Here is a 27024-nt window from a genome sequence, read left to right as displayed (position 1 = left end):
ATTCGCACATTCTCGATTCGTATCGGTGAACTTTGAAGCTCGTTTTAAATATTTACAACACATCGTATTTAAAAAGAAGTAGTTGTAATAAAAATAGATAAAATTACATTATTCATTTCAATTCGACAGATTGAATATAAAATTTACGAGTACTATTATGACGTCGTTAATGTTTAAATATCAAAAGGTATTTTTTAGCTTCACACACAGGAAATCCAGGAATCTAGTGTTAAGACACTCCGTTCCCATTGAAACACTTCCGTTCTGCACATTCCGCCGAATTCCTGAGGCATTGTTTGCTTCAATTATATTTTTATTATAATATTTGCCCATTTGTTTCGCACGTTAGTTGCAACTTAAATTATATTAATGTATGTATGCTTACATAACGGGATATCCTTATCTTTGCTTATCGATGTTGTAGCTAAAGACATAAATTAATATGCGATTGTATCTGTCTACATTTGTAATATTTTATAATATTTTATGTATTTTTATTATTATACTAAGCATTAATTGAATAGAGGTCGGTCGCGGCGTAGGGTTACCAAGTGTGACTGTAAACGCGACCGGTTGTGGGTTCGATCCCCAGTAAAAAATAATGTTTTTATTTCTTCGCTCCGGTATCGAGACAAAGCACGGCGCGGCGGTGACGACGCCACTCCACGCAATACCTCCAGAATCCGACGGAAAGTAAAGAACGAAAATGTCTTAATAGGAACAGAGTGTCTTATCACTAGATTCCAAGGTTCCCTCTGCTCACCCTACTATGGGCGGGATACAGCGTGAAGGTAAAAAAAGAAACAAAAATTACACGTACAAATAAACTTGATCCTTTATGTGCACAAACCCGATTATCAACCTTTGAAAGGCATTAAAATTCAATTATAATTCAATTAATCAATGCACTTTTCTTTATTTATCATAGTTAACTAAAAATAAATCATTAAGTAATACATATATGATATTTTTAAAATGTTTGTTTACCTAAATTAGTTATTTAAAGCGACATCGTAAGTCCCGGATTCAAATCCTTACGTATTTTTTACACTGATTATATTTTGTTGAGAATAACAATTTAAAAGATATTAAAATAACAAGTTGATATCGATCTCTCTAATAAAATGACTAGTATTTGAGTGAAATTTAATGCAAAAGTTAATAAGAAAATTCGTAAATTCGAAAGTCTTTGCCCATCATCTACCATACCATAAGAAAGCATATCCCATACAATATTAATAAACATTAAACATAGAAAAAATTAACATCAAACACGCTAAATCGCGTGCAAGTAAGCACGCAGCGAGCAAAAATACGAGCGCTTTCCCCGTCGGCAGCGTGTTTAATGCCCTTCGCTTTATTTCTCCTATTTTATCTTGTATCGCTATTTCGAGCGCGGTTCACCTTGAGAATCCTCGGCCGGTGCCGGTGCCGAACTACTGCTTGCTCTACTATTGAGAATAACTTAATAAACTTGGTTATGTTTACTTTGTTAAGTTTGTATTAAGATTTGTATTATATTTAATCTGTATTTGAATTTTATTTTGGTAATATATTTTTTTATGTCGTCGTGGCGCAGTGGCACAAGGTTGTCACTGTAAACGTGATGGTAGTGGGTTTAGTGCCACTCGGGGTATTGTAATATTTATATACGGAACTCAACACGAGTTCCGTCACTCAACACGCAATGCCTCACAAAATTCAGCGGAATTAACGTGGAACGGAGTGTCTTAACACTAAGTTACCATTGCCTAGCTAGCCATATGCTGGCTAAACAAATATGTATAAAATAAAAGTAACTATGTGGTTATTAATGATTCTGAATACTTAAGAAGAGAATAGGTTCAAGTTAAAGTTCATGATAAGTTAAAATATGCAAAAACTTATTGATATAACTGATATTTTATGAAGTTATTAACATTTACTTAATATAATATCAACGTTAATATAAACCAGTAACGTGATTATAAAGTACTGTTACTTACAGTATTACACCGTTTACATGGGCATATCTAGAAATATTTTCTGAGGAATTTCTGGACTTTAGCTCTATTCATATATGTTTGTGGAAACGTTTTGCAAATTTTTTGCTAGTAAAATTTCTAGGGTGGGCACCAAATTATACTCGAGGGGGCACGGACCACCTAGCCCGCCTATTTCTACACCCATAAATGTATACAATACTGTTAGTTGAAGTCCCATCTTTAATATGATAAACTCTTAACTATTCTAGGAACTGGTAGACTTCTTTATTCATAGCGTGTTGACATTTAAATGCTTCTAGGTATCCAGAATAGCATAGCGACGGGAATATTTATTTAAACGAGTGCTAGTAATTTTATTTATTATTTAATATGAATGTTCACATATTTACAGCACATCGCAGTTGTTAAGCGCTGGAATGTTTGAATGAATGAATGTTTGAATGAAATGAATCATTACTGTTTTTGGGTTTGATTTACATACATATATGAACATAATTATTTTTGTTTCCCTGGCCTATTAAGAAAAGATTACAATATTTTTTAAAATGAGTAGAAATCGAGGAAGGGGCCTGGAAATGCCATTAAGACATTGAGAGGCAAAACTTAACGCCGAATTTCGCTTCGTTACTAGAACGAGGCAATGAAAATATTAAATATTTAATTTCCTCGCGTGGGAATCGAACCCATAACCTTTTGCGTTTACAGCCCGCACGCTTGTGCCCTTACACCACCATTACTACAAATAATAATAATATTGTAACAATTATTTTACAATATTCTTAACTTTTACCATAAAACTATTAACTGGTCAGTCAGTATGTAGCTTAAATCATCACCTGCTATCACAAAAATGATAGGATCTGATAAGAACTCCGACATTAACCACTAATCCCGTAAACAGGTTACAAGTGTATAGCTAATCCTGCTCTAGTTAAGTTAAGTTAAAAAAAAAAACGACTTATTTATGATACATTTTTTTAAACTTACACTTAGTTTTAGTGCAGTTATAAAATTTAATAGAAAGTGACAACTTACAATACAAATAAAAGAAATAAACCGAAAAGGTATTTTTTTCATTTCATACAAAAAGAGGACATATGCATGGGGACATATGCAAACTTAAGTTTGTTAACTTTTATAAGTTCTACTTCCTGTTGAACTACCTCCCTACTATCCTAAAATTGTTACAACCAGCCTCGATGGGCGCATCCGACTCGCACTTAACCGGTCTTTGTACTTTTCAATTTTAAGTAAAAATTCCCAAAACAATAAAATACGAAATAACATAATATACAGTATTATAATATAACACTAAATATGTAATTTCGTAATTGAGACCACAAATCTCCTTGATACAAGTGATTGTAAATAAATAAGTATGCAATAGTTGCCGCGTAGAATAGATTGATATTTGAAAATTATATTATTTTTAATTTAATTATATTTTAAATATTAAAGTCATTACTTACAGGCCAGTCGTGCCGTAGGGTCACAAGCGTGTGACTATATCGCGATGGTTGTTGGTTCGATCCTGCTCGGGGGAATGAATTAATCCTATCCTATTCTATCCTATATCTTATAAAACAAAGTCGCTTTTCGTGTCTGTCTGTTGTTTCTAACTCTTCTTCTTCTAAACCACCCAACGGATTTTGATGCGGTCTTCACCATTAAGTCGAGTGTTTTTCGTAGAAGGTTTATATATAGTTTATTATTTGTACATTCTTATGTAAATTAACATAAATACGATAAATGTGTATAAAGTCCTACCCGTTGAGACACTTTCGCGCATGCGCTGCTCTAATGGTAAGTACTACATGAAAAAAATGTACTGGAGTATTGTTCCTCTTAATAAGATCTACAAAAAAGTCCGCGAGAGCATATTCGTATCTTTTAAGAATAACGCGTAGTGATCATTTTTCTGTCTAAAAATAATAATTTCAATATATTTTTTATTGTGAGGGATATTTTTCCATAATGGTATTAATCCTTATCCTTTAAAATACTTTATTAATTTTCTACGTTAAACGAAGATAAAATTTGTTTTTTACAATATTTCGAAATTGCGAATAGTTTTACAGAAAAACGCATTTAATTGTTGACACATCCCGCCGTTGACACATCAGCTGTATGTTACTCAAGTTTCACTTATCCCTTACTCTCAGCATATAAATAAGTACATAAGTTACGTTGGCCATTTAATGTAGACCAAAGCTGTCTTTTACTGTTTTTCATTTTAATAAGTACTTTAGAAGTTGTTACAATATCAAAAAAATCCTTGCTGCGAAACGGCTCGCCACTCGCCATGCGTCCGCCGCGCCCGCCTGCCTTACACGCATCGGTGGTTCAGTGGTAGAATGCTCGACTGCCACGCGGGCGGTCCGGGTTCGATTCCCGGCCCATGCATTCTATTTAATTTTCCTCACAGGCAGCCACGTCGTGCTTGCTTTTCATCAGGGACAGAATACCCCCTTCAGCATTAACCACAAGCTCGAAAAAAAAAACCCGCCTGCCTTTATAGCAACGAAGATTTAGATGCGTTTGCACGTATTGGATAATTGGAGTTGAATGTATTATTTCAGCGCGATATATTTGGTTTCACATTTTTTGTAGTAGTTATTAGTAGGTAGGTTTTTGTTTATAATTTCTATTTCTTTTAAAAATAGTCATTTAACTATCTAAAAATAGTCTAAAACTATCTAAATATATTTTAATAAGTACTTGAAAAGATTGGTAGCACAGATTTTAAATTACGGTACCTACTAAAAAATCAATTGGAACAATTGGAAAATCCTCATTGAAATTACAAAAATGCGGGTTGCATTAGGGTTTAATTAATTTTCACATTATCTTAAGTGCTTATCAAACATACATTACATGAATAATCCAGTAGTTAAAGCGGGCGAAGCCGCAAGAGGGTCGCTAATATTAGATAATACTTTCATTTCTTCACTCTAGCACCAAAGGAAAAGCTCAGCGTAGAATTCCGCCACTCAACACGTAATCGTTCGAAAAATTCAGCGAATAGTAGAAAACGAAGTGCCTTAACACTAGATTCCCTCTGCCTCTGCCTCCTCTACCCTGCTATATGCGGGATACAGCGTGAATTTGATTTTTTTTAGCAGCCTAAAGTTGATTGATATTTAAGTTAGTTATATTTTAAATATTAAAATTAAATTATGTTTAAATGTGTTACTAAGAAATAACTAACCGATAAATAATAAATATGGTAATACCGTCGTAGCGCAGTCGGGACGTGCCTGGCTAAGTGTAATGGTTGTAGCTTAACATTCCAGTAAGGAATATTTAAATTTATAATACAGATGATTTCTTTGGTTAAACGAAACCGGCGTGGAGTTACGCAATCAACAAGCAATATTTCAAAATTAACTATATTAAAAAAATAGAGTGTTGCGTCACTAGCTCTTTTAGTTTTTTGATAAAAATACATACGATTCGTAAAGATTATATGAATATTTTTACATTTTCAAAATATTATTCCACATTTAGGAAAGAAAAATACTTTAACTATAAATAGAAACGTATAAAAAAAATAACGTAGCGGGATTTGAACCCGCGCCTCTTGACCAGTTTCCAATGATGAATCTTAAAGAAATTGTATATTATACGATTTATAACAATTTATTGCAAAAAAACACTTAAACTCGACTAAGTATATTTGCTTAAATATTTGCCTAAGAATTTATCAATGGCGCTATCTTATCAAGTATTTCCTATACAAGTTCTTGCAGTTATGTTAACAATCAAATAGGTAGGTCATTACATTCGGGTTATACAATCAAAACTAAATTATTTATTTAGGACTTAATGTCAAAGAAAGTAACCTTAAATTATATTGTTTAAATATATAATATAATTTCGTTTCACGCTGTATCCCGCACACAGCAGGGTAGGCAAAGGGAACCTGTTAAGACACTCCGTTCCCCATTTTCCGCCGAATTCTGGAGGAACTACGTGTGGACTCATCGGCCCCCTTTGCCTCGACTCCAAAGCGAATAAATTAAAATATTAAATATATTTCTTATAGATATATAACTATTGTTAATGTATATGTAAATAATTTAATAAGTAATAATAGACTTATAAACATTGAAATAAATAATATTTACCCAATATGGAACCCAATACACTATTTTTTTAAACCTACTTAACAGTAGAGTCGGTGCTCTACAATTAAGTAAGATTAAACCCGCATCTGTCATCGACATTGCAACTGCTGCGGGATATCGTGAAATGTATATAAGTTCTTTTATATAGATGTATATAGCTTCACGCATACCAAATCGAAAAAAAAAGTTTTGTTAGCTTCATGCTTCCCTTGCGGGGTATCCAGAGAGAACGGAGAGCCAAACGTTACTGTCTATCCAAACCTCTTTCGCCTCGTCTACTATGATCAACTTCTTCATACATGCTCTCCGGGGGGTCCTTATGCTTTTTACATGAGCTTCCTATAGTATCATTTATACTGCTTTCGAAGGTCAAGTGAGGTCTCCCCCAACCTCTCTTACCGAATTAGTAAACAGAATGATTTCTATACAATTTTATAAACGATTTTATATATCTACAATAGTTTAAAATATAGCTTAAAATATACAGTAAAAACTATAGAGTAAAAATCAAAAAGGCGGTACCCTAAATATTTATGTACCTGTCACGGTCACGCTGTCATGCCGTCCACAGCGAGTGGACAGCTCAATGGACACGACGAGCTACTTACTGTTACTTGTTTCATCATATTTAAAAATCTATGAATGTTTTTGTTTTACATATGTAAATTCGATATGTTATAAATTATTTTTGTGGTTTATTTAACAAATACATTAAATAAATCAGGCGTAGGTGTCATAAGAAATATGTCTTTTAGCTTCGCGTTGTATCTAGTATTTAGACATTAGGAACCTAGTGTTTAGACATTCCGTGTCTATTAAGATATTTCCATTCCCCACTTTTCCGCCGAATTCTGGAGGCAATGCATGCTGAGTGGCGAAATTCCTCTCGCTAATAGATAGACAGATATTAAATATTTCCTTTTTTTTCCTTGAATGGGAATCGAATCCACAACCTGTCACGTGTACAATCGCACGCTTCAAATAATTTCTTTCAAATTATGTTCTTAAATAAGCTTTTTTGTTTATATTTGGGGTTTTGTACGTACCTCGAAAGGAAAAAAAACGAAACCCTTCAAATATCATTTTGTACGTCAGTCCGTCTGTCAAGATCTTTTATCTAGAGATCGCGTGAAGGTATCAAGCAGAAATTAATATCAAATATTTAAGTCTACAGTTCCTTGCAGCAGACAAATCAAGCTTTTTCGAGTTTCGCTAACAAAAGAAATTAAGGCAAAACTGAAAATTTATAGATATTTCATAGAAAAAAAAACATTACAAACTTATATTTGTAGTTAATTTCATACAAAAATTATGTACTCATTTACGCAAAGTTAAATTTGTAAAGTTTATAAATTAAACCTTCAAATATTACAGTGTTTTTCTACATATCTCACATACTATGAATTCTAACGCGATTCATTTATCTACATACATAACATACATACATAATATATGGATGTAGAAATGGCTGTCTGTGTATCAGCTATTAGGGACAGCTGTCGCAATACACGCACTTGTCTCAGTGTATAGACAATGCTCATGTACTGCACTTTGAAGAGAATGTCTTGTAAATAAATGTATTGAATGTTTAAATATTTGGAATTTGGAAATTTGTATTATAAGTTTAAAAATTCCAGGGTTAGTGATTTTGACAAATACGTCGAAACAAGGAAGTACGTTTTTCTGGAAAACGTATAATATTTGAACGTAGAGGGATTTGAATCCTCGCTTCATGGAAAGTTCAAGTACTATGACTACTAAGCCATACGTTCTTATATACTGTAACATATCGAAATTCTAATACGTTTCTTACAGTACTATTTATTTATGTTATTAATATCTGTGTAGGAAGTATTTTTTTAAATGAACAATGATATAAGAATGCAATCTATCTGATGTCTGCACGCAATTTTAAGATTAAGCAGGTTTTAAGGACAACAATATGACTTTCTATTTTAATTTCAAATACATACATTTTTGTCCTGTATTTGTTTGTATATATTCTTATTTAACAAATCAACGAATTAATATTTAAGGATGTTTCTGAACGAGTAAATTAAATTATTCCTTGACATCAACACATTTGAATGTCAGTCAATTCTGTTTATTAAATGGCTAATCATGTAGTTCAAGCGGGCGAAGCCGCGGGGGTCGCTAGTAATAAATATAATATATGAATATAAAAATATATATACGAATAAGAGGCTATATATTAACTGTCTTTATGAATAAAGGACCTTGACCTTGAGAATGAAGAATGTTCCATGTAAAGATTTATACCAATTTAAAACTGCAAAAATGGAGAGATAAATATTTTACATATTTACGTTCAGTGGCATCTCTTCATATTTCGCGCATATAGCAGATATACTAGTGTTAAGACACTCCGTTCCCTATTTTGCGTCGAATTTTCGAGGCATTGAGTATTGATTTGCAGACCTCAACGCCTCGCTTAGTTTTTTTTACCAGAACGAAGAAATGAAAATATTAATAAATAATAATTAATTCCCTGGAACGGGTATCGAACCCACAACCGTAGCGGATAACTTGGACCACTGCGCCACGACGGCTTTAAAATTACAACTAATATTGCATAATGATAATAATTTTATTAAAAACCGTCGGTCATAAATTCCTATAGACATGTTTCATAATAAATAATATTCACATGTTTATTTTTATTGCCGTTAGCATTTCCAGTAAGGTGTTAGGGTTGTCGTTTTATAAGTTTTTAAGAGTTTCACACTTTACTTCACACATAGCAGGGTAGGCCGACGGAACCTATTGTTAAAACACTCCATTCTCTCCAGTTGAAATCGAATCCACAACCGTCGAATTTACAGTCTCAGATTATTCTCTTGGGCTACGACGGCCTGATTTACACAATTTACAATTCTTTCTAAAATTTATAGTTCGAACTCCTGGTCCCTCCGTAAATCGATATTAACAGATATTTATGTTAAATGCATTTTAACAGTTATGGGTTCGATTACTAGGAGCTAAGTTAAATATTTATTTCAGTGGTGTACCTACTGATACCTCAAGGGAAACCCTAGGAAACCTTATGGTAGAGACTTATTTCTCTACCATTCCTACAATTTGCTATTAGGAACATCCCTAGCTAGCTAGAACAATTTAAAATATTACCAAAGTCTCTAATAGAATTTTGCGCAGAAATGAACTTTCCAAGCTAAAAGTAAAAGTTTATAAAGCTTTCTGATGATGTCAGCTCTTGATACCAACATGTGACATATAGGCAACCGCAAGTTGTTTGGAATTGTACGTAATGATCCCCCATTACGTCTTAGTGGGGACTAAGAAATTTAAGGATTGATGAACTTAAGAATTTTATGGAACATAAAATAATAATAATTAAGTAAGATAAGGAACATCCCTAGCTAGGTACATCCATGTAAAATATTACCAAAGTCTCTAATAGAATTTCACACACAAAGGAACTTTCCAAGTTATAAACAAAGCTTCATCGAGCTTTCTGATGATGTCAGCCCTTGGTACCAGCATGTGACATATAGGCAACCGCAAGTTGTTTGGAATTGTACGTAATGATCCCCCATTACGTCTTAGTGGGGACTAAGGAATTTAAGGATTGATGAACTTAAGGATTTTATGGAACATAAAATAATAATAATAAAGTTTAGATAAGGAACATCCCTAGCTAGGTACATCCATGTAAAATATTACCAAAGTCCCTAATAGAATTTCACACACAAAGGAACTTTCCAAGTTATAAATAAAGCTTCATCGAGCTTTCTGATGATGTCAGCCCTTGGTACTAGCATGTGACATACACGCAACCGCGAGCTGTTTAGAACTGTACGTAATGGGGGGAGTGTTAGAGGGGACTAAGATTAGCTAACATTTTGTACTTAAGCTTATTTTAGATCGGGCTGTACTAGAATAACGCGGATGAGATTTTATTTGATTTTAATGTGAATATAAGTTTTATTAAACTTTCTTTTGTAGCTTCACTATGTATCACAGCAGTGTAGGCAGAGGGAACCTAGTGTTAAGACACTTGTTCTCCATTTTTTTGCCGAATTCTGGAGGCATAACGTGTTGAGTGGTGGTACTCAACGCCACGCTTTACATCGACACCAGAGGGAACAAATGAAAGTAATAAATATTTTAATTACTTCATTCCTGCGCTCCTGTGGCACGACTAGACGTAGGTATGTCTTTAAAGCAAAACTAAATACATATAAAAAATACATTAAAACGAATATATTTTTATTAGTATTTTTGTTCGTTATAATAATTCTTCGAATAACTTGAGGTTGAGGTTTTCCTCCATTAGATTATATGTAAACAATAAAGCTCAATCAGAAATGTTTAACTTGCTTGTGGTTAACTGCGGTTTATAATGCTCTTAAAACTTGTATTCTATACTGTCAGTTAAGTGGTACTACTATAAAAAAGTATTTATATGTTTTTATCAGCTTCACGATGTAGCAGAAACCTAGTGTATAGACACTCCGCTCCCCATTTTCTGTTCAATTCTGGAGATATTGTGTTGGAATGATATTAAATACTTAATTTCTCTAGTGGGAATCGAATCCAAAGCCTGCCACGACTAGCCTTATATTTATATAATTTATTCTTAGTAAAGTTATCCAAGTGATTAACTCCACTCGTCAATTCTATTCGTTTTTACCCACTAAAGTACCTACTTACTTCACAAATGACTAAAATATTTATTTTATAAAATACAAGATTTTATAACCATAATATATTTTTTTATATTCCACGTAATATTATGCAAAAACACAATTATATTGCAATTGAGCCAGTTTTCTCGTTCTGGTAACGAGAGAAACCGCGGCGTTTAATTCCACCAATTAACACGCAAGGAGTCCAGAAATCGGCGGATAGTGTTCTAGGTATTTAGATTCTCTACATCTTCACCTCTATGTGCGGAATAGGAGTGCATACAGAGGGAACCTGGGATCCTAATGCAGCGTGAAGCTAAAAAATATGTACTTTAGGTTCGTAAAACTAATAAAAAATGTAATAACTATCTTACATAAATAATATAATAATATATTAAAATAAAACATAAAATAAATGATGCAATATGAACTCGTAACTTCCGTTTGTTTGTAGACGTTTAGAATTTAACGACAAGCCATTTGCGGTGTTCAAAGCTTACGCTGAGAGAGAGCTTGTACGAGACGAGAGTGAATCATACGAGTATGTGAGAGTTTGTAGTGTTGAATGCGTGATCTATTTATTCTATACACTGTATGTATATGGTATTTAAACATTTTTAAAGCGTATAAAAGGAGGAGGTTCGAGTGCAGGTTCGAGTCCCGCTAAGTTCAAATTATATTCAACGTTCTCTAAAAGTACTGTATGTATTTTTTAATAAAATGATTGAAAATGATAGATTGTTTCTGTATTTTTTTCAATGATATGTATAGGAAAGGAAAATTTATATGTTCACATATATTATATGTATTTCCGTTCCCGATGTTTCCTTTATTTGTATTGTAAGTTCTTAATTCTTGCCAAATTTTATAATTACAGGCCCACGGGCCTATCTATCCTTTAGAATTTTATAAGGCGACGGAACCCTAAAAATATATAACCATTATCTTCTCAAAAATAATGTTTATATCTACAGAAAAAATCTAGTGATATATCACTCTCACCTTCATAGTAATTCGTGGTGTTACAAAAACCCAATTATTCAATTTACATATACAAACATTAATATTCTAAATACCATTGTCCACAGCACCTAAGGCGATTTAAATTTACACTTCCTAAGAATGTTATAATAAAAAAAACATAGTAAAAAAAAACTGCGGTAGTATTTTTTATCGAGTACATTCAAGGTTAATTAATGTTGGCATAACAAAACTGACTAGATTAAATAAAATATTAGAAAAAATTAAATCTTAAAATAATTTGCTTATTTTATAAAAGAAATGTTTCATTTTATAATGAACCTATTTTGATTGTAATCTTAACGATATCCACTTATAATTTGCTGAGTCAGCGATCTCTTTGTATACTTTTAGTAAGAGTATAGTGAACTTGAGATGTGAAGATCGTTTTAATCGAATTGGTGCAGAATATTTTTTTTAATTATTATTTTAAGGTCAAATAAAATTTTATTTAGTAATATTTTTGAATTTATTTCCTACAATATTTTTAAAGCAAACATTTTTTGCAGTGTGTAATTAATAAATTAAGTATAACAGAGTTCATTGTTGCTGATAGAATCCGCAATGAGAGATAGAGTTGCAGGAACTAGCGAGGATGTCACGGTGAGAATGAAGAAGAACGACATCAGCTGGTTTGGGCACGTCAAACGAATGAGTGATGAAAGTATCATACATAACACAATACCAATGATACTGGAGGAAGGTCACGTTAAAAGCATGAGGACTCCCCGGAGAGCATGTATGAAGAGGTCGCTGTTAGTGGACGAGGTGAAAGAGTAAAATGTTTATTTCCTATTATTTTTTTTTAGAAAGAATATCAGAATATAATATGCATATCAGAAAGAATAAGTAACCATTAAGCGTTTTTTCAAACCTTTATGCTGAAATGTTTTATAATATATTCGGACATGACAATTCACTTAAAATAACACGCATTCAATCAAATTACATATCGATTATATTTAACTTGTAAAATCGTATATAATTTAAATTTTCGATATAATTTTACCTATAAACTTTAAATTAATTTACATTTCTTCTATTGTCTAGATTGTAAACAATCGGTCCCGCATAGTGACCTTCCACCTACAGGCTACGATACCGCATACGCCTATCGAGATGTACTATTGTACAAGGCTGCGATGCGAATAATCGGTGCCCACGCGAATCGATTTTTTTTTACTTTTTAGTTTAATATAAGTGAGATCAAGGACTAAAGGGTTAAATGCATTATCGTAGTTTTTGTTTATTTTCCGATTTACTTTGGAAAACTTGCGGGATTCGAATCCGCGCTCTTAGAAACCGTCCTAGTCGCAATCCCGCTATGTAAATTTAGTTATAAATTTTCTAAAAAACTATTTTTCCTTCTAAGTGTGGAATTAAACTATAAAAATATATTAAGAATTTTAATTTATTATTCTTCGTATTATTTGGAAATCGATTATAAAAAAATGAATACACTAGATAGCAGAATGTTATTTGGAGTTTCAAAAAATGTATTTGGGATTCCATAATATTAATAGTCTTTAAGAATAATACAAAATAATAAATGTATATTGTTTGAATTAATTGAGTCAAATATAAAAGTAATACTTGTGTTATCAACGTTATCAGTCTTATTAAATGATATCATTATGTACTACTATCTTAGATGCAATATTGCCGACTTTATTTAAATGAATTTTTTTAATCCTTTATAACTCTTTTTCTAATTTGAACATAACAACATACCAATTTCTTAAAATATATATTATTCCAAATTTTCGAAGAACTCTGAAATGAAATTATAAATTTATTATTATATCTTTCAAATTGTAACACTGACACAATAATTTCTGTATATTTTATGAAATATTGACACTAAATTGAAAATTATGACAAATATGTATGTCGATATGATATCTAATCGTACACAAATGGGAGACGAGAGTTGTAAATTTCTATTATCACTGACACAACTGACACAATATAATTAAGATTTAGATCAATTTGACATACACACCACTAAAACAAATAAACAAATATTTATTTATAAATACGTGCAACGCGTGCTAGCGCTTGACTGCGCGACGAGCAACTGTCAAAAAAAGGCGGGAATTCCGGCATCTGTCCTTTCTATTTTTATTAATTTTATATATTATTGATAAATTGCTAGGAATATAATATTCATTTATAAAAATATAAATTTAGCTTTCAGATAATTAATATTTTGTTATTATTTTTTAAACTATCTTTAAGGTAGGTTCAATCCAGGGCGGTACAAAGTGCTTATATTTTTTCCTGTCTGCGCAATTTTTTTAAGAAAAAAGCAGAGAGGAGTAAAATAAAAATCTTTTTTAAAAAGATAAATAATTTGAAATACTAAACAATTTTTTTTGTCTAAAATAAAATCAGTTATAATTTCTTTTATGTAAATATTTATACTCTACCTAACTCTAACTAATATTTATATAATAATCATCGCGTACAGCAATCTGTGCAACAAATGTTACAAACCAGGGATGTGTCGATGCATCGGTTTAAATATTTTTTAACGTGTGCTGTAAGCGATAATGATAAAAATTATCAAAGTATTAATAAGATAACACTTTTGTCTTTATTTCAACCTTACATTTTTTTAGTGTAGTGGGAAAACCTGATGTTACTATGTTTCTGAAGACCATTAAGACACCTGAAATGTTTAAAAACAGTAAAGAAAAAAAGTAAATATTTAATATTTTCATTTCCTCACCACTCAACAGCAATGGCTGAGGAATTCGGAGGAAAGTAAGGTTTGGAAGTGTCAAAGGAGCAAAGTATCTTTACACTAGGTTCCCAGGTTCTTTCTGCCTACCCTGCTATTCTTCCAATTTCCAATATCTACACCTATTCATACCAACAAAGTAGCAGGCGAACTTCCTTTACTTACTCTCTAAATTGACAGGTCGATGCACTTGACAAAGTGCATGTTCTGTTGATAATGTTAATCAGGATAAAAGAGATAACCGCTGTTTGTTTTTTATTTTTTATATATAATAAATTTAGATAACATCAAATTAAGATAAATTGCTAAGTGATATAGAATATATGTGATTAAATTAATAATTTTAGGTATTAAAATTTAGATAAAGGATATGAGACTATTGTGATGCAGTGGAACATGGATGTGGCAGGCAAGCATGACGGTTTTCGATTCGATTCCCACTGGGGGATAATTTTAAAAAGTTTAAAGTTGTGAAAAACATGTGTTGTTTTTTATAGAGAGAAGGAAAGTAAAATAATTTTTAATGAAAGTTTTTGTAATAATTTCATCATTTTTCATAATAATTATATTGCATTTATTTATTATTAAAATTAATTAAAAAAAAATATTAAGATAATTCATATATTTTATTCATTCAAAATTTTTATGGACACTTAAAGCATTTTTTTTTTTTTTTTATGGTAAAAGGACAAGGCAAACGAGCGTTAGGGTCACCTGATGGTGATCACCACCGCCCACGACCCCGTGCAGCACCAGAGGAGCTACAGGTGCGTTGCCGGCCTTTGAGGTGGAGATAGACGACATATTCTTCATTGACCATAACATATTTGTGGTTGTTATAAACAAAATTGTTTCAGAAACAGACGAAACTATGACAATGCTTATATTGTTTTTTTTCCTTTTGTGTTCATTTTTAAAGGCATCCCTACTGAGTGACACGTTATCACGAACTTTGAGGGGTCGTTGACCTTATTATAATTTTTTTTTTTGTTATTTTTAATACCTTATCATTAAATTAATTTCTTATTGTTAACAACACTTAAGAATATAGGTCATAGTGATAATTTTATTTCCTTTTCTTATTTTCAATTTTGATTGAAGTGGAGAATAGAGCTTATAAAAACTATATTAATATCTGAAAATGTTTTATTTATTAAAGATTTGCGGCACTCATCACGGAATGCCTCCAGAATTTAGCGGGACGGAAGTAGTGTGTGTTAGTGTTTTAACACTAGGTTTCTAGGTTCCCTCTTCCTACTTTTCAATGTGCAGTGTGAAGTTAAGAAATTAGCAACTTCCACGCATATATCCTTATGAATTTAAAGTAATAACATCAACTGCGTTACCAGGAATATCTATTTAGATGCCTAAAAATACTTACATTTTCTCTTTTTTACCAACAATACATAAATAAATATTTTTTCTAAAACAGGCCCCTTACTGTAGTCCATCCGTCGTTAGTGTTTTTAGAATGTATCTTCTAATGATCGTGTATTTTGGTTATTTTCAACGAAGCTGTTAACCGATACTATTTAAAGTTGTATGACATCGAATAGCTCTAGTTTTCTTAGCGTCAGAGTATATCCCACACACAGAAGCAAGCCAGAAGGAACCTAGAGCTAAGATACTCCGTTCCTCTTTTTCCGCTAAATTTTGGAGATATTACGAGTTGAGTGGCGGAACCCAACGCCGTGCTTCGCTCAACACCAGAGGAAAAATGGAAATATTAGTCATTCATTTCTTCGAGTGGGAATCGAACCCGCAACCTGTCGCGTTTACATGCACCTTGACGCCTGACGACTGGCCTCAGCTCTATAGCTCTAGTTAGCGTTATTAAATTCACACTGTAGCAGGAAGTGTGTCACACACAAACAATAAGTAATAAATGACTTAAATGTATAGAAACAATAAATGGTGTGGTGGCGTTTTAAATTAGTTTGTTAGTTTGTGAAAGTAAAAGAAATATAAATAGAATGACGAAATATGAGCATTTCTCTATCCTATATTATAGTAATATTTAAGCTAACATTAACATTAAATAGTTACAGTACAAGTCTTTGAAGATCATTATAAAAACAGCATTTGTATACGTACTATGTTCTCATACTTTGACTTTAAAAACATGTCGTAAGGTCCAAAGAATAGAATAGATAAGATTTGATGAACATTTCCAATACAAAAATAAAAATTAAACAGCAGGATAGGCAGAGGGAACCTAATGTTAAGCTTAAGATACTCCGTTCCCCATTTCATACTTTTTTATAATTTTAACAAACGCATCGCTAAACATCCTCTAAAATCTTCGATCGTATATTAAAATCATAGGCCATAACTAATTACAAGCAAGTTGCCCAATAGGGCCAATGATTGTGCTTAACGAATGACCGACATACATACATAGCTGTTTAAGAGAATTTAGAGATTTTAGATTTTAACCTAAAATATATATACAAATATATATTTTTAAGCTTTATTCTGTATCCTGTGCAAAGTAGGGTAGGCGGAGGGTATATGGGAGCCTAGTGTTAAGATATTCTGTTCTCATTAAAACACTTTCCCAATATCTGTCGAATTATGGAGGCTATACGTGTTGAATGGCGGAGTTCATGCTGCATGCCACGCTTTGTCTTGTTACTAGAGCAAAGAAACAAAAACATTAAATGTTTAATTTCATCGTGTGTTCAAATTTTAAACTTAAAAAAATACAAAATGTCTTGTCTATTCCATCTGGTAGATTATATAAAGAAGTAGAGATATGTCACTCAGCTCTCTAATCTTTACACATTTTAAATATTCTATATATTTGAATTAATGAACTTAAAAAAATATTTAAATAAGCAATTCTTAAAAAAAATAAGCAGTTTTGTTTGTTGGTGTTTATTACTTTCCTAACTAGTTCATACTTTATATCGAGTTATAACTTATAAGGTACATATTTTAGTTTCGCCACATCCTTTGCCAATAAGGTTCTCGTGGAGCCTTGATTATGTTATTAACTAGAGGTTAGTAAAAACTATAAAAATAACTATCTAGGAGTATATTATAGTGTTAAAAAGATTAAAAAAACTCACATATCGAGGGTTCCGTACCAATTTCAGGTTGTTAAAGGGAAGTCTTGATTTTTTCTGACCTCAATTTTTTGTTATAAATTTCAAATTGATATGACAGCGTTCCCCACTTTCCACAGAAATCTGGTGGCATTAATTATTGAGTAGCTAACTCAACACCTCGTTTTGTCTCATCCACCAGGTCTCCAGTATCGAACCCAGAACCTGTCCCGCTTACGCCTGTACTACTGCGCCAGGATTGGCATATTGGCAATAAATGTACAATTACAAAACACATGAAACTAGTTAGTAAATAGTTAATACCTATCATCTTACCAAGTTTTGAGGCCCATGTCTACGCAACACAAGCGGTGGTGAAGTCAATTGGAACCAATCCAATTGCGGCTGGAAGCATTCCTCACAAATTAATCTTTCAATAGTCTACCATGTATGTTAATATGTTCTAGCGATGGCACGTGCAGATGGCCGATAGTATACGATTTCCAATTAAATTGAATCGTTGATTTGATTGTTTTATTGTATTAATTAATTTTTGTTTGTTGTTATAAGAATATCTAACTGAGAATTAATTTAAAATGTGGATTTGGTATTTCTTACATTTTTTTCAGTTTCATGACGTATCTCGCGGTAGGCAGAGGGAAGCTGGGAATCTATACACTCCGTTCCCATTAAAATACTTCAGTTAGTATAATCACCAGAACGAAGGAATGAAAATATTAAAAACTAGCGGCCCGCCCGCGGCTTCGCCTGCGTGAACTACTTAATTATTAATTTCTGTCTCCATGAGTACCTACGTCATATAAGTGACGTCAACGCAAAATTTGAGACTCCTAGCATTTGTTATAACGAAGTTTCATACAAACTTTCAACCCCAAAAACAACCCCTTAGAAGACGAATATTACAAATTCCCGTCTTAGCGAGCACCTACGTCCTATAAGTAACTCCTATGCAAAATTTCAGATTCCTAGCACATGTAGTTTCTGAGATTTCGTGATGAGTGAGTGACCTTTCGATTTTATATATATAGATTACCCTTGCTCAAATGGGAATCGAACCTACCTGTCGTGTTTACAGGCAAGCACTGGGGCCTATGAACCATGGCTCGTCTCCTTTAATAACTTAATCTGTACTTAAAATGCTGAATAACGAATAAGAAAATACTTACATACATTTGAATTTTACAGATCTCATATCGATAAGCGAGCTAAGCAAGTATGCATCTGTCACTGATACAATCTGTACCACCTTCGAAGGTAACGTCGTTTTGTAGGATTATATTTTTTGTTGCATTTAGATATTTTCTTTTGATTTCAATGTATTTAACCCTAATGTATGGATAAGTTAAATTAAGTTGAGACATAATTTTATTTTATTTTTTTTCCTCTCGTAGCAGGATCGGCAGAGTGAACCTGGGAACATAGTGTTAAGACATTGCGTATCCAGTAAGACACTTACGTTCCCCACATTCCACCAAATTCTGGAGGCATTGCATGTTGAGTAGTGGAACTCAACGCCACGCTTTGCCTTAATATCAGAACGAGAAAATAAAATTATTAATTATGCAATAATAACATAAATAATAAGGTTTTTCAGTAAAATATACACATATAAAAAAAAACAGCAATTCGCAGGACAATACCGCCATCTCTTGCATGATAAAGAAACTGCTTCGGCGTATAAGCTTTAAAGTTTAACACGAAGTAATAACGTGAAAGTTCGTTAAGTTTCTTTATGCTGCGCGACAGTGCTGCCATGCGTCTTACTTGAGATTCCCGATCGCTATTACACCTGTCTACTTAGTGTTGATACACTCTTCGTTCCCTATTTTCCGCCGAATGCTAGAGTCATTGCATTAAGAATGTATATTTAGATTCTTAGCTGTTATTACCTAGCCTAAAAGCATGTTAGAAAATATATAACTTTTACCTAGAAAACGCCTTATACGTATAATAAACCGATTATAAAGAAAATAACATGAAAAGTCTGTAGCTTGTATGGAAAAGTGTGGAACTTTTATAGCACAGCTTTTGATATTGCAAAACATTTGCAAATTATGTTTTGAAAGAGTTGAGGGTGCGAGGGCGAAGAATTAGGTGCTCTGAGACGTCGCTGCCTTACACTGCTATATTATTGATGGTTCTAATACATAGATTAGAGGAAAGAAAATCCCTTTAGACGTTAGTTGTTTAGAATTTTTAACTATGAAGAAATCATAAGCTAACTTTTGATTACATTAGAAGACTTGTTTAAAATAAACTGTAAAGACAATAGTAAAAGTTTTAATAGCGAAATATTACCGAGTGAAGTTATATTACATATTTAATTCATATAAATATTTTACTTCCTCGAGTGGGGATCGAACCCAGAACCAGTCGAGTTTACAGACACAACTCCTGTACTACGACTGAATAAAATATTTACTTATAACTATCACAAAAAAACGTGGCCCAGTTGCTTTTAAAAGTTTCGCGTATCAATACGGAGAGTTACTTAAAGGAAATATATTTAGACAAAATAAAAAAAATCTATACATTTTTTAGTTAAAACATTACAGATTACAATATAAATGGATTGCGTGATACACGCCAAACCCAATGTATACAAAATACAATTTTAAACCAAATCTGTATTCTAGTTTTCAGCGAAGAAAAGTTCGATTAAACAAATCAACTTCGTTCCTATGGTGGTAACTTGCGCATGCCTGCTCACTGCTCATTTATTTCCTACAAATCATTTCAGATTCCTGAAACATTGTGAACATAAGCGGAAGTATCGCCTTCCTTATACTTAACTCTTAAATAATGTTATGGTGATATTAGTAGTTTCTGAGATTAGCGCGTTTAACCAAATAAAAGTTGGCAAATTTCCTTTAAATTTAAATAAGTTATTTGGTGTTATTAATAATTTTAGTTATTTGGAAATGAATTACTTATTTTATATTTATTTTAGTCGTAATGTAGTACAAAGTTGTGACTAGAAGGTTTTTAATCATGAACTGTGGTAGAGCAGATGCATCCACATCTACTGAAGATGTAAAAGTTAGTAATATTTTTAAAATTGTAAATTAAAATATATATATAAAAGTTCAGAAAATTACTGTAAAATATAAGATTTATTTTTAAAATGTAAATATATAAGAGTTTCTCTATATTTCCAGGGAAGGCCACTTTGCCTATTCTACTTTACTCATCCCTTTGGAGTATTATCTCCTGAACCACCTACAATTACAACTGCACCCCCAAACATTGCGAGGACGTTCGTCAACATGGAACCAGTGCCCCCATTCTGGACCTCTTCTTCATCTCCGTACTACGACACTACCTCCACTCGACCCAGTTACGATCTTGGGAACGCCACCGTACACCGAAATCCAATTAATTTAGTTCGAAACTATGAAGTGGACTTTCGAAGAGATACCATCTCTTCTTCTCTATTCTCCAGTGATCTTTGGTTTAGTTCTAGTGCTAGTTCTAGGAATTGTGAGCGCCGTGTGATACCGTATAATAAAATATTACCACCTCTTCAATTACCAACACGAGACTTGACTGCAGGTTTGGACAGTTCTGACGACTTTTGGCCCAAAAAGTGTTTAAATAGAGAAAAATTCTCACTGCCTCCTATAGAAATGCCATTGAGTTCAGTCAGTGATGTTTTAGATGATAAAATGTCAGCTTGTGAAAGTGATTCTGTGAAAAAGTATAAACGTGTGGTTGGTGTTCAGAAAAATAAGCGAAAAAATCGGTTAAGCAGTGTCAGGAGGATGCTTACGTGTCTTATGCGGAGAAATACAAGAGGTGAGTTTTAATTACTTAATTTCACATATTTTGCTACCAGAATGGGGAAATATAAATAATTCATTCCCTCGAGTGGGAATCGACCCTACGACCACCGCGTTTACTGTCCGATACTCTATTACTGCAACCTATGGCCTCTTATAATATAATCAATATTTAATAAAATTGGTCTGAGGTTTCTTCTCCACATTAAAAAATGTCCTTTGGGGACATCAATAAAATTGAAAAGAGACTTGCATATGTATATATACATAGATGTCGTTCATGTCCTCTACTTTCTATGGTTATTTAATATGCCTTAAGGCTGCTTGAAAAAGATCGCTATGGTAATGTAAATAAGGCTTCCTTTTTGCGTGTAATCTGTGTTGACATTTTTTTTCTATAACTTTTCTTTCAGTTTTCTTTTGAATAAAGAGTCAAATTATACAAAAAAGTTTATAAACAAAAATACCTAGCAAACATTCCTGGTAAAGGTTGACATTTCTGACAATTCTGTCTTTCAATATCCATAAGCATATAAAATAAATAATGAAATGAAATAATTGAATTACAATATATAATGGGTTACATTCTCGACAATTGCCCTTCTATAAACGACTGTTGCTTCAGCATACCCTTACGTGTCGGAGTGATCATAATCTCTCTCCTTGGCCTGATCTGGGGTGGTTTCTACGTATTTCTCTTCACATCTGCAGGCCACAGTCTTTTGGAAGACCTGGGTCTACCCAGTTCCATTGGGAAAGTTATACGATATATCCATGGTTTATTTAGTGTTATATTAATAGCGGTTCATATTGTTGTTTTTTTAGCTGCAATATTTGAAAGCGATGCGTTTTGTGAAGTCTATATATGGTGCATATTCGTATTTTGGATAATAACAATTATATCTGTAATTCTATCAGTGTGGGCAGGGGCCGCCAATGGGGCTCTTTTATTCGTCTTTACATATGTTACAGTAGTAATATTTATTCTTTTAATTTCATTATATTTTACTTTAATTGTTGCGAATTATAGAATGACTTTGCCATAATGTTTCTTTTTTGTGTATTGCTAATGTGTTATAAAAGATAGATAAGGTAGTTTTGTGTGTAATTATAGTGTAATTGTATTTTTTTAATGAAAGAAAAGTATAAAATATTTATTGCTTTTATTTACATTCTTCTGACTATATACATTTAAAATAAAAGAGCAACTATTTACATATATACATACTACGTACGCTAAGTTCCCTCTGCCTACCCTTTTGTCTGCGGGATAGAGCGTGAAGCTGACTTTTTTTTATTTACTCATAAATGCAATGTATTAAACTACAAAAATATTGAAAACTAAATCGTTAAATTACTAACTTCTAAATGAGAATTTTAAAAAATTCTTCTGTACCTACAAATAATGAAAATATAAAATTATAAACACATGCATATTTTTGAAAAAAAACTCTTAATATATCAACAATAAATCTACAAATAATAATAATAATAAAAGTTAAGAACCGAGGGTTCGATCGCGCTTTTTGATAAAAAAAATTGATTTAATCAGAACTTTCATCACTTTCATCACTGTCATTTATTGACTCTTGCTCTAGCTCACTGTGAAACATCTCTATTTTGACTTCTCCGTGGTCATCATCCCTTGGATCATAAGAGAGAACATCTTCTATTATATTACAAGCACTTGTCGATGGCTGGTGTCGAATATCTTTTATAACTTTCAATATTTCTACTTTGGCTGTAAGTTTTTCATTATCTGACATTTTCTTAAACGAGGGTATTAATGACATGAGAAAATGTTTATCTTCGTCTATTTCGGTTTCGTCTTTTGGACGTTCAATTGGTGATAGTGATTTTTTTCGTTTAGATCTCGAAATTTTATCTTTCATGCGTTTTCTTTTATTTTGTCTTCTAAAGTATTCATCAAGCCTAGGCTCTACCATGCGATCTTCTTCTGCAGTATCGGGTGTGTCGATATGAGGCAGTAAGAAAAGCATATACTTGAAGTAAACATAAGTTTTCTTTTTTATACTGCAGCCTTCTCTTATTTTTTTTTCTATGACAAGTTGCCTTTTGAACGTGTCGCGTAAATTTCGCCATCTTTTGATTAAGCCTAGGGCTGAAAATAAATTTTCGTTAAATTTTATTTATTTTTATTATACTACAGTAGGTACAGTAATTGTGATTATTTTACTATTATCATTGCTGTCATATTTAAAACGCAATGATTTTTTTTAGATACACGCTGTATCCCGCACGCAACAGAGTATGCAGAGGGAACCTGAGAGTCTAATGTTAAGACACCCATTTTCCTTTCCCATTAAGATCCCGCTTTTCCTTGACCCAACCTATAATGTCTCTAACGAGGGAAAAAGTGGCGAGCGAAGAGACAGAGAAACGTGTAAAGATAAAGAATAGTAAGAAATATAGTAAGGACAATACTCACTCTTGCTATTTTTTTCCGCTTCCTTTAAAGATTCCCAATCTTTGAACAATGCTCTTGCAATTTCCTTCCAAATTTTCGTTTTAAAATGTAAATTTGTTTGTTCCGGACTGTCTTTAGTATACAGTATAGGCCATTTTTCAACTTCTCTGATTATGTTCAAGGGATGAATTTCATCTAAAATTTTTTTATTACGCATCATAGTAAAATTTATTTAATCATTTAAGGTTTTTTAGTACATAAAGAAAATCTAATAAACAACACAAATTATAAAAACTGTTCATTTTATGGCAACACTAACATTTATATAATGTTAGTACAATTCAATGAATTGCATCCATATTGAAAGTCGCCAAACCGAGAGAGCCCGAACGCTTCCGACGAAAACCGAAGCTAAGCAAAATGTAAATTTTACAAGAAATATAAAGAAAATTACTATCTACGACATCACACAGATTATTAATTGATTATAAATCTATTTTTTTCGGTATTAAATTTAATACATTATAAAAATATAGAAAATAACTAGCGACCAGCGCCTCTAACGTGCGGTTGAATGCGACTAGCGAGTAGCGACGAAGGCATTGTATAAGGCCTCCCGCAAGCCGCGACGCCTAGCAACCTTCCACTAAGTAGAATATTCCGATCGGCGGTTTGATCGCACCTTCTTTTCTTCTCCATATCAATATGTAACACGCTTTTATTATTTATTAAGTGTTATATTTCTTATTAGAGTTAATTTATTTTTAACTTTTCGCTTTTCTTTATATACAAATAATAAAAGCTTGTTCTTAAAAACTCCTTTTCTCTCTATGATTTTGAATTTACATTTACCTTTTGTAACAATTCCAGCTACTTCACTATTATCACATTTATCTTCTTCAATGTTCTTCTTCTGTATTGCCGTTTTTATATTAGTTTTATGTGCCGCATCTATTTCGTATTCGTTATCTTCTTTGTCCGAGACAGATATGCCAGGTGACAATAGTTGCCTTCCTGAAATAAAACGGATTAAAAAATATAATTAAATGCTACTATCTGCATGTTAAGTTAAGGATAGTTAAGGATGCTGCATAATGCTGTATCCTTAACTATTACAATGAAAATGAGCTTCACAAAACATTAGAAATTATTATTTTATAAAATTTACTCATTAAAAGCTAAAAAAAGCTGCGGTCAGGTTCCCTTTTTATTAGTGTTAGTAGTAGTAGTTATGATCCCCACCACATGAGTACGCTATATTATATAACAGCGCGTAAGATTGAAAGCTTTCGATATTTTGTAATGCATCATCCCAACATTCGGAGGGATTGTACTCGTTATACTTTCTACAAAGCACCGTTCAATATTTAGCGGATTTGTAAATCAAAAGAATTGAAAGATAAGCACTATTATTGCTATTAATCTATATTTTATTAATTCTGTAATTATTGAAGATAAATTAAATGAATTTAAGCGTTAAAACCATAGAGATAAAATTTTTGGATTTCTATACCTTTTTTCCGCTTCATTTCACATACGGGACATAAAGAAATAAATATTTCAATTGCTTTTATTTGAATATAAAATTTATTTTTAAGATGGTATTGCATTTTGTCTCGAGCACCATGTCCAATTTCCTCGTGAACTTCATATAAAACGTCGAAATATTGTTCGATGGGAATAACTCGTACTAAGGCTCCACCAGGATTTTTTTTCTTTAAAATGAGATGATCTTCATTTCCAATATTTATCACGTCGTATTTTGTACTCCAGTAATATTGCTCGGAAGAGCGACGAATTCCAAAGTTCACGGCCTCCTTACTAGCTTTGACATGAGAAATAACCTGAGCAACGCGATCTTTTGTCCAAGGCTTTTTCACTTTACCCGATTGAGCACTATAAAATTTTTGAAGGTCTCTATTAAATTTATCTTTAACACTGTCGTTTTCACAAGAACTATCATCAATTTCAGTAATAAAATCCATTTTGTCAATTTGATCCGATATTAATATTGTGGCTTGCAACGCCATTTTGTTGTTGTGAACGTTCAACGAACTCTTGCGGCGGCAAACAGAACGACGATGCGTCCGATTGTGTATGTTAGTAGTAGTAACGTTAGTTAGCGGCTTTGTAAAACGCGATTTGTTCTTATATTACGACGTAAGTCAATTCAATTGCTAGTCAAATATGCTACATATAATGTTAAAGATGTTAAAGTTTTGTCGCCGTAAGATTATTAAAACAGTTTGTTCATAATTTTTCTTGCGACATTGTAATTTATCGAAATATTGTAAACTCTTTAAGCGTTGGCCCTGATTGGTTGCTTTCACAGCAAAATCGACCAATCGTTGAGGCCACAGAGCTAAGAATCTAAAAAGGTGTCAATAAGATAAAACTTTATTTATAATAAATAAAGTTTTATCAGTAGTGTATTGCCAATATTTTCTCAAGATATTCGAAAATTAAAATATAATCAATTAAGAATGAACGGAAGTTAAGAATGACGAACGGAATGAAGAACAGATATTAAATACAGATTCGGTTAGATTAATTATTTTTAAATTTAATAGTTTCTAACGTAACCTTACCTGCACTTAAAAATCTTCTAATCTGTAGCTGCAGTGGTGTTAGTACATAAATTATATATTTTAGTATTTCCATATATTGAGCCTACTATAGTAATTTTCGAACTCTATGGTTAATTTTTGCGTTTCATAAATTATTGATAGATTAGAATTTCGCATTTAGTAAAAGCATATCTTTTATAATATAACGAAGATTATAACTTTACGGTGACATATATAATTCAAGCAACGATATTCTACATGATACCAAATTGTTAATTGTAATTCAAACCATGACTAAAATACGCTTTAGCGCCATCTGTCCCACAAAAGAGAAAGTAAAGTGTTCTTTTGTTGTTATACTTAGTTCTATGTATTTTTAAAAGATAGCGTTGCACGGAAGTTGTTAAATGATTTTTTTTAAATTTAATTTACATAATATTGATTATAAGTTTCTTGTAATATATGTATAGTTAAATATAATTTATATACTTAAAAATAATGTTTGTTTCTTAATAAATAAGGCTATAATGTTGTTGTACAATTGAAGAGTGTTATTCATTTAATTCAATTATAGGTCCGTTGATTTATTTGTACAAAATGTTCTTTCAGTGACGGGAAGTGGGGACTCACTGTCTTAACA

The 27024-nt window shown here is 32.2% G+C and overlaps 2 protein-coding genes across 3 annotated transcripts; one reads left to right on the top strand and one right to left on the bottom strand.

Annotated features, from left to right (window-relative positions):
• Positions 1–20601: 20601 nt before the first annotated feature.
• On the top strand, positions 20602–21416 carry LOC146536406 (uncharacterized). The gene is made up of 2 exons (XM_085190534.1): positions 20602–20649; positions 20769–21416. Exons 1-2 carry the CDS (start codon positions 20602–20604, stop codon positions 21414–21416), a joined length of 696 nt encoding a protein of 231 aa, XP_085046660.1.
• Positions 21417–22535: 1119 nt separating this feature from the next.
• LOC146536405 (uncharacterized) lies at positions 22536–26075 on the bottom strand. 2 transcript variants are annotated; one of them, XM_085190347.1, is made up of 4 exons: positions 25331–26075; positions 24670–24831; positions 23839–24012; positions 22536–23511 (listed from the first exon to the last, which is right to left on the bottom strand). In XM_085190347.1, exons 1-4 carry the CDS (start codon positions 25845–25847, stop codon positions 22934–22936), a joined length of 1431 nt encoding a protein of 476 aa, XP_085046473.1. In that variant the 5' UTR covers positions 25848–26075; the 3' UTR covers positions 22536–22933. The 2 variants fall into 2 exon arrangements, with proteins under 2 accessions (XP_085046473.1, XP_085046474.1); XM_085190348.1 differs by lacking the exons at positions 24670–24831; positions 25331–26075 and having other exon boundaries at positions 23839–24052.
• Positions 26076–27024: the final 949 nt, after the last annotated feature.

This window comes from Heliconius melpomene, chromosome 9 (assembly GCF_056956725.1).
Source record: "Heliconius melpomene rosina isolate 202511_hmr_F chromosome 9, ASM5695672v1, whole genome shotgun sequence".
In the NCBI taxonomy this organism is placed as follows: domain Eukaryota; kingdom Metazoa; phylum Arthropoda; class Insecta; order Lepidoptera; family Nymphalidae; genus Heliconius; species Heliconius melpomene.
The sequence above is the reverse complement of the archived record's forward strand: the minus strand, read 5'-3'. Positions and strand labels throughout refer to the sequence as shown.

Bases quoted from the DNA above. Each gene is read 5' to 3' on its own strand.
- LOC146536406 (XM_085190534.1), top strand. From the start codon at position 20,602: ATGAACTGTGGTAGAGCAGATGCATCCACATCTACTGAAGATGTAAAA. The intron at 20,650-20,768 runs GTTAGTAATATT...CTATATTTCCAG, and splicing joins CATCTACTGAAGATGTAAAA to GGAAGGCCACTTTGCCTATT.
- LOC146536405 (XM_085190347.1), bottom strand. From the start codon at position 25,847: ATGGCGTTGCAAGCCACAATATTAATATCGGATCAAATTGACAAAATG. The intron at 24,013-24,669 runs GTAAATGTAAAT...AAAAAATTTTAG, and splicing joins AGCTGGAATTGTTACAAAAG to ATGAAATTCATCCCTTGAAC. The intron at 23,512-23,838 runs GTGAGTATTGTC...ATTTATTTTCAG, and splicing joins AGCGGAAAAAAATAGCAAGA to CCCTAGGCTTAATCAAAAGA.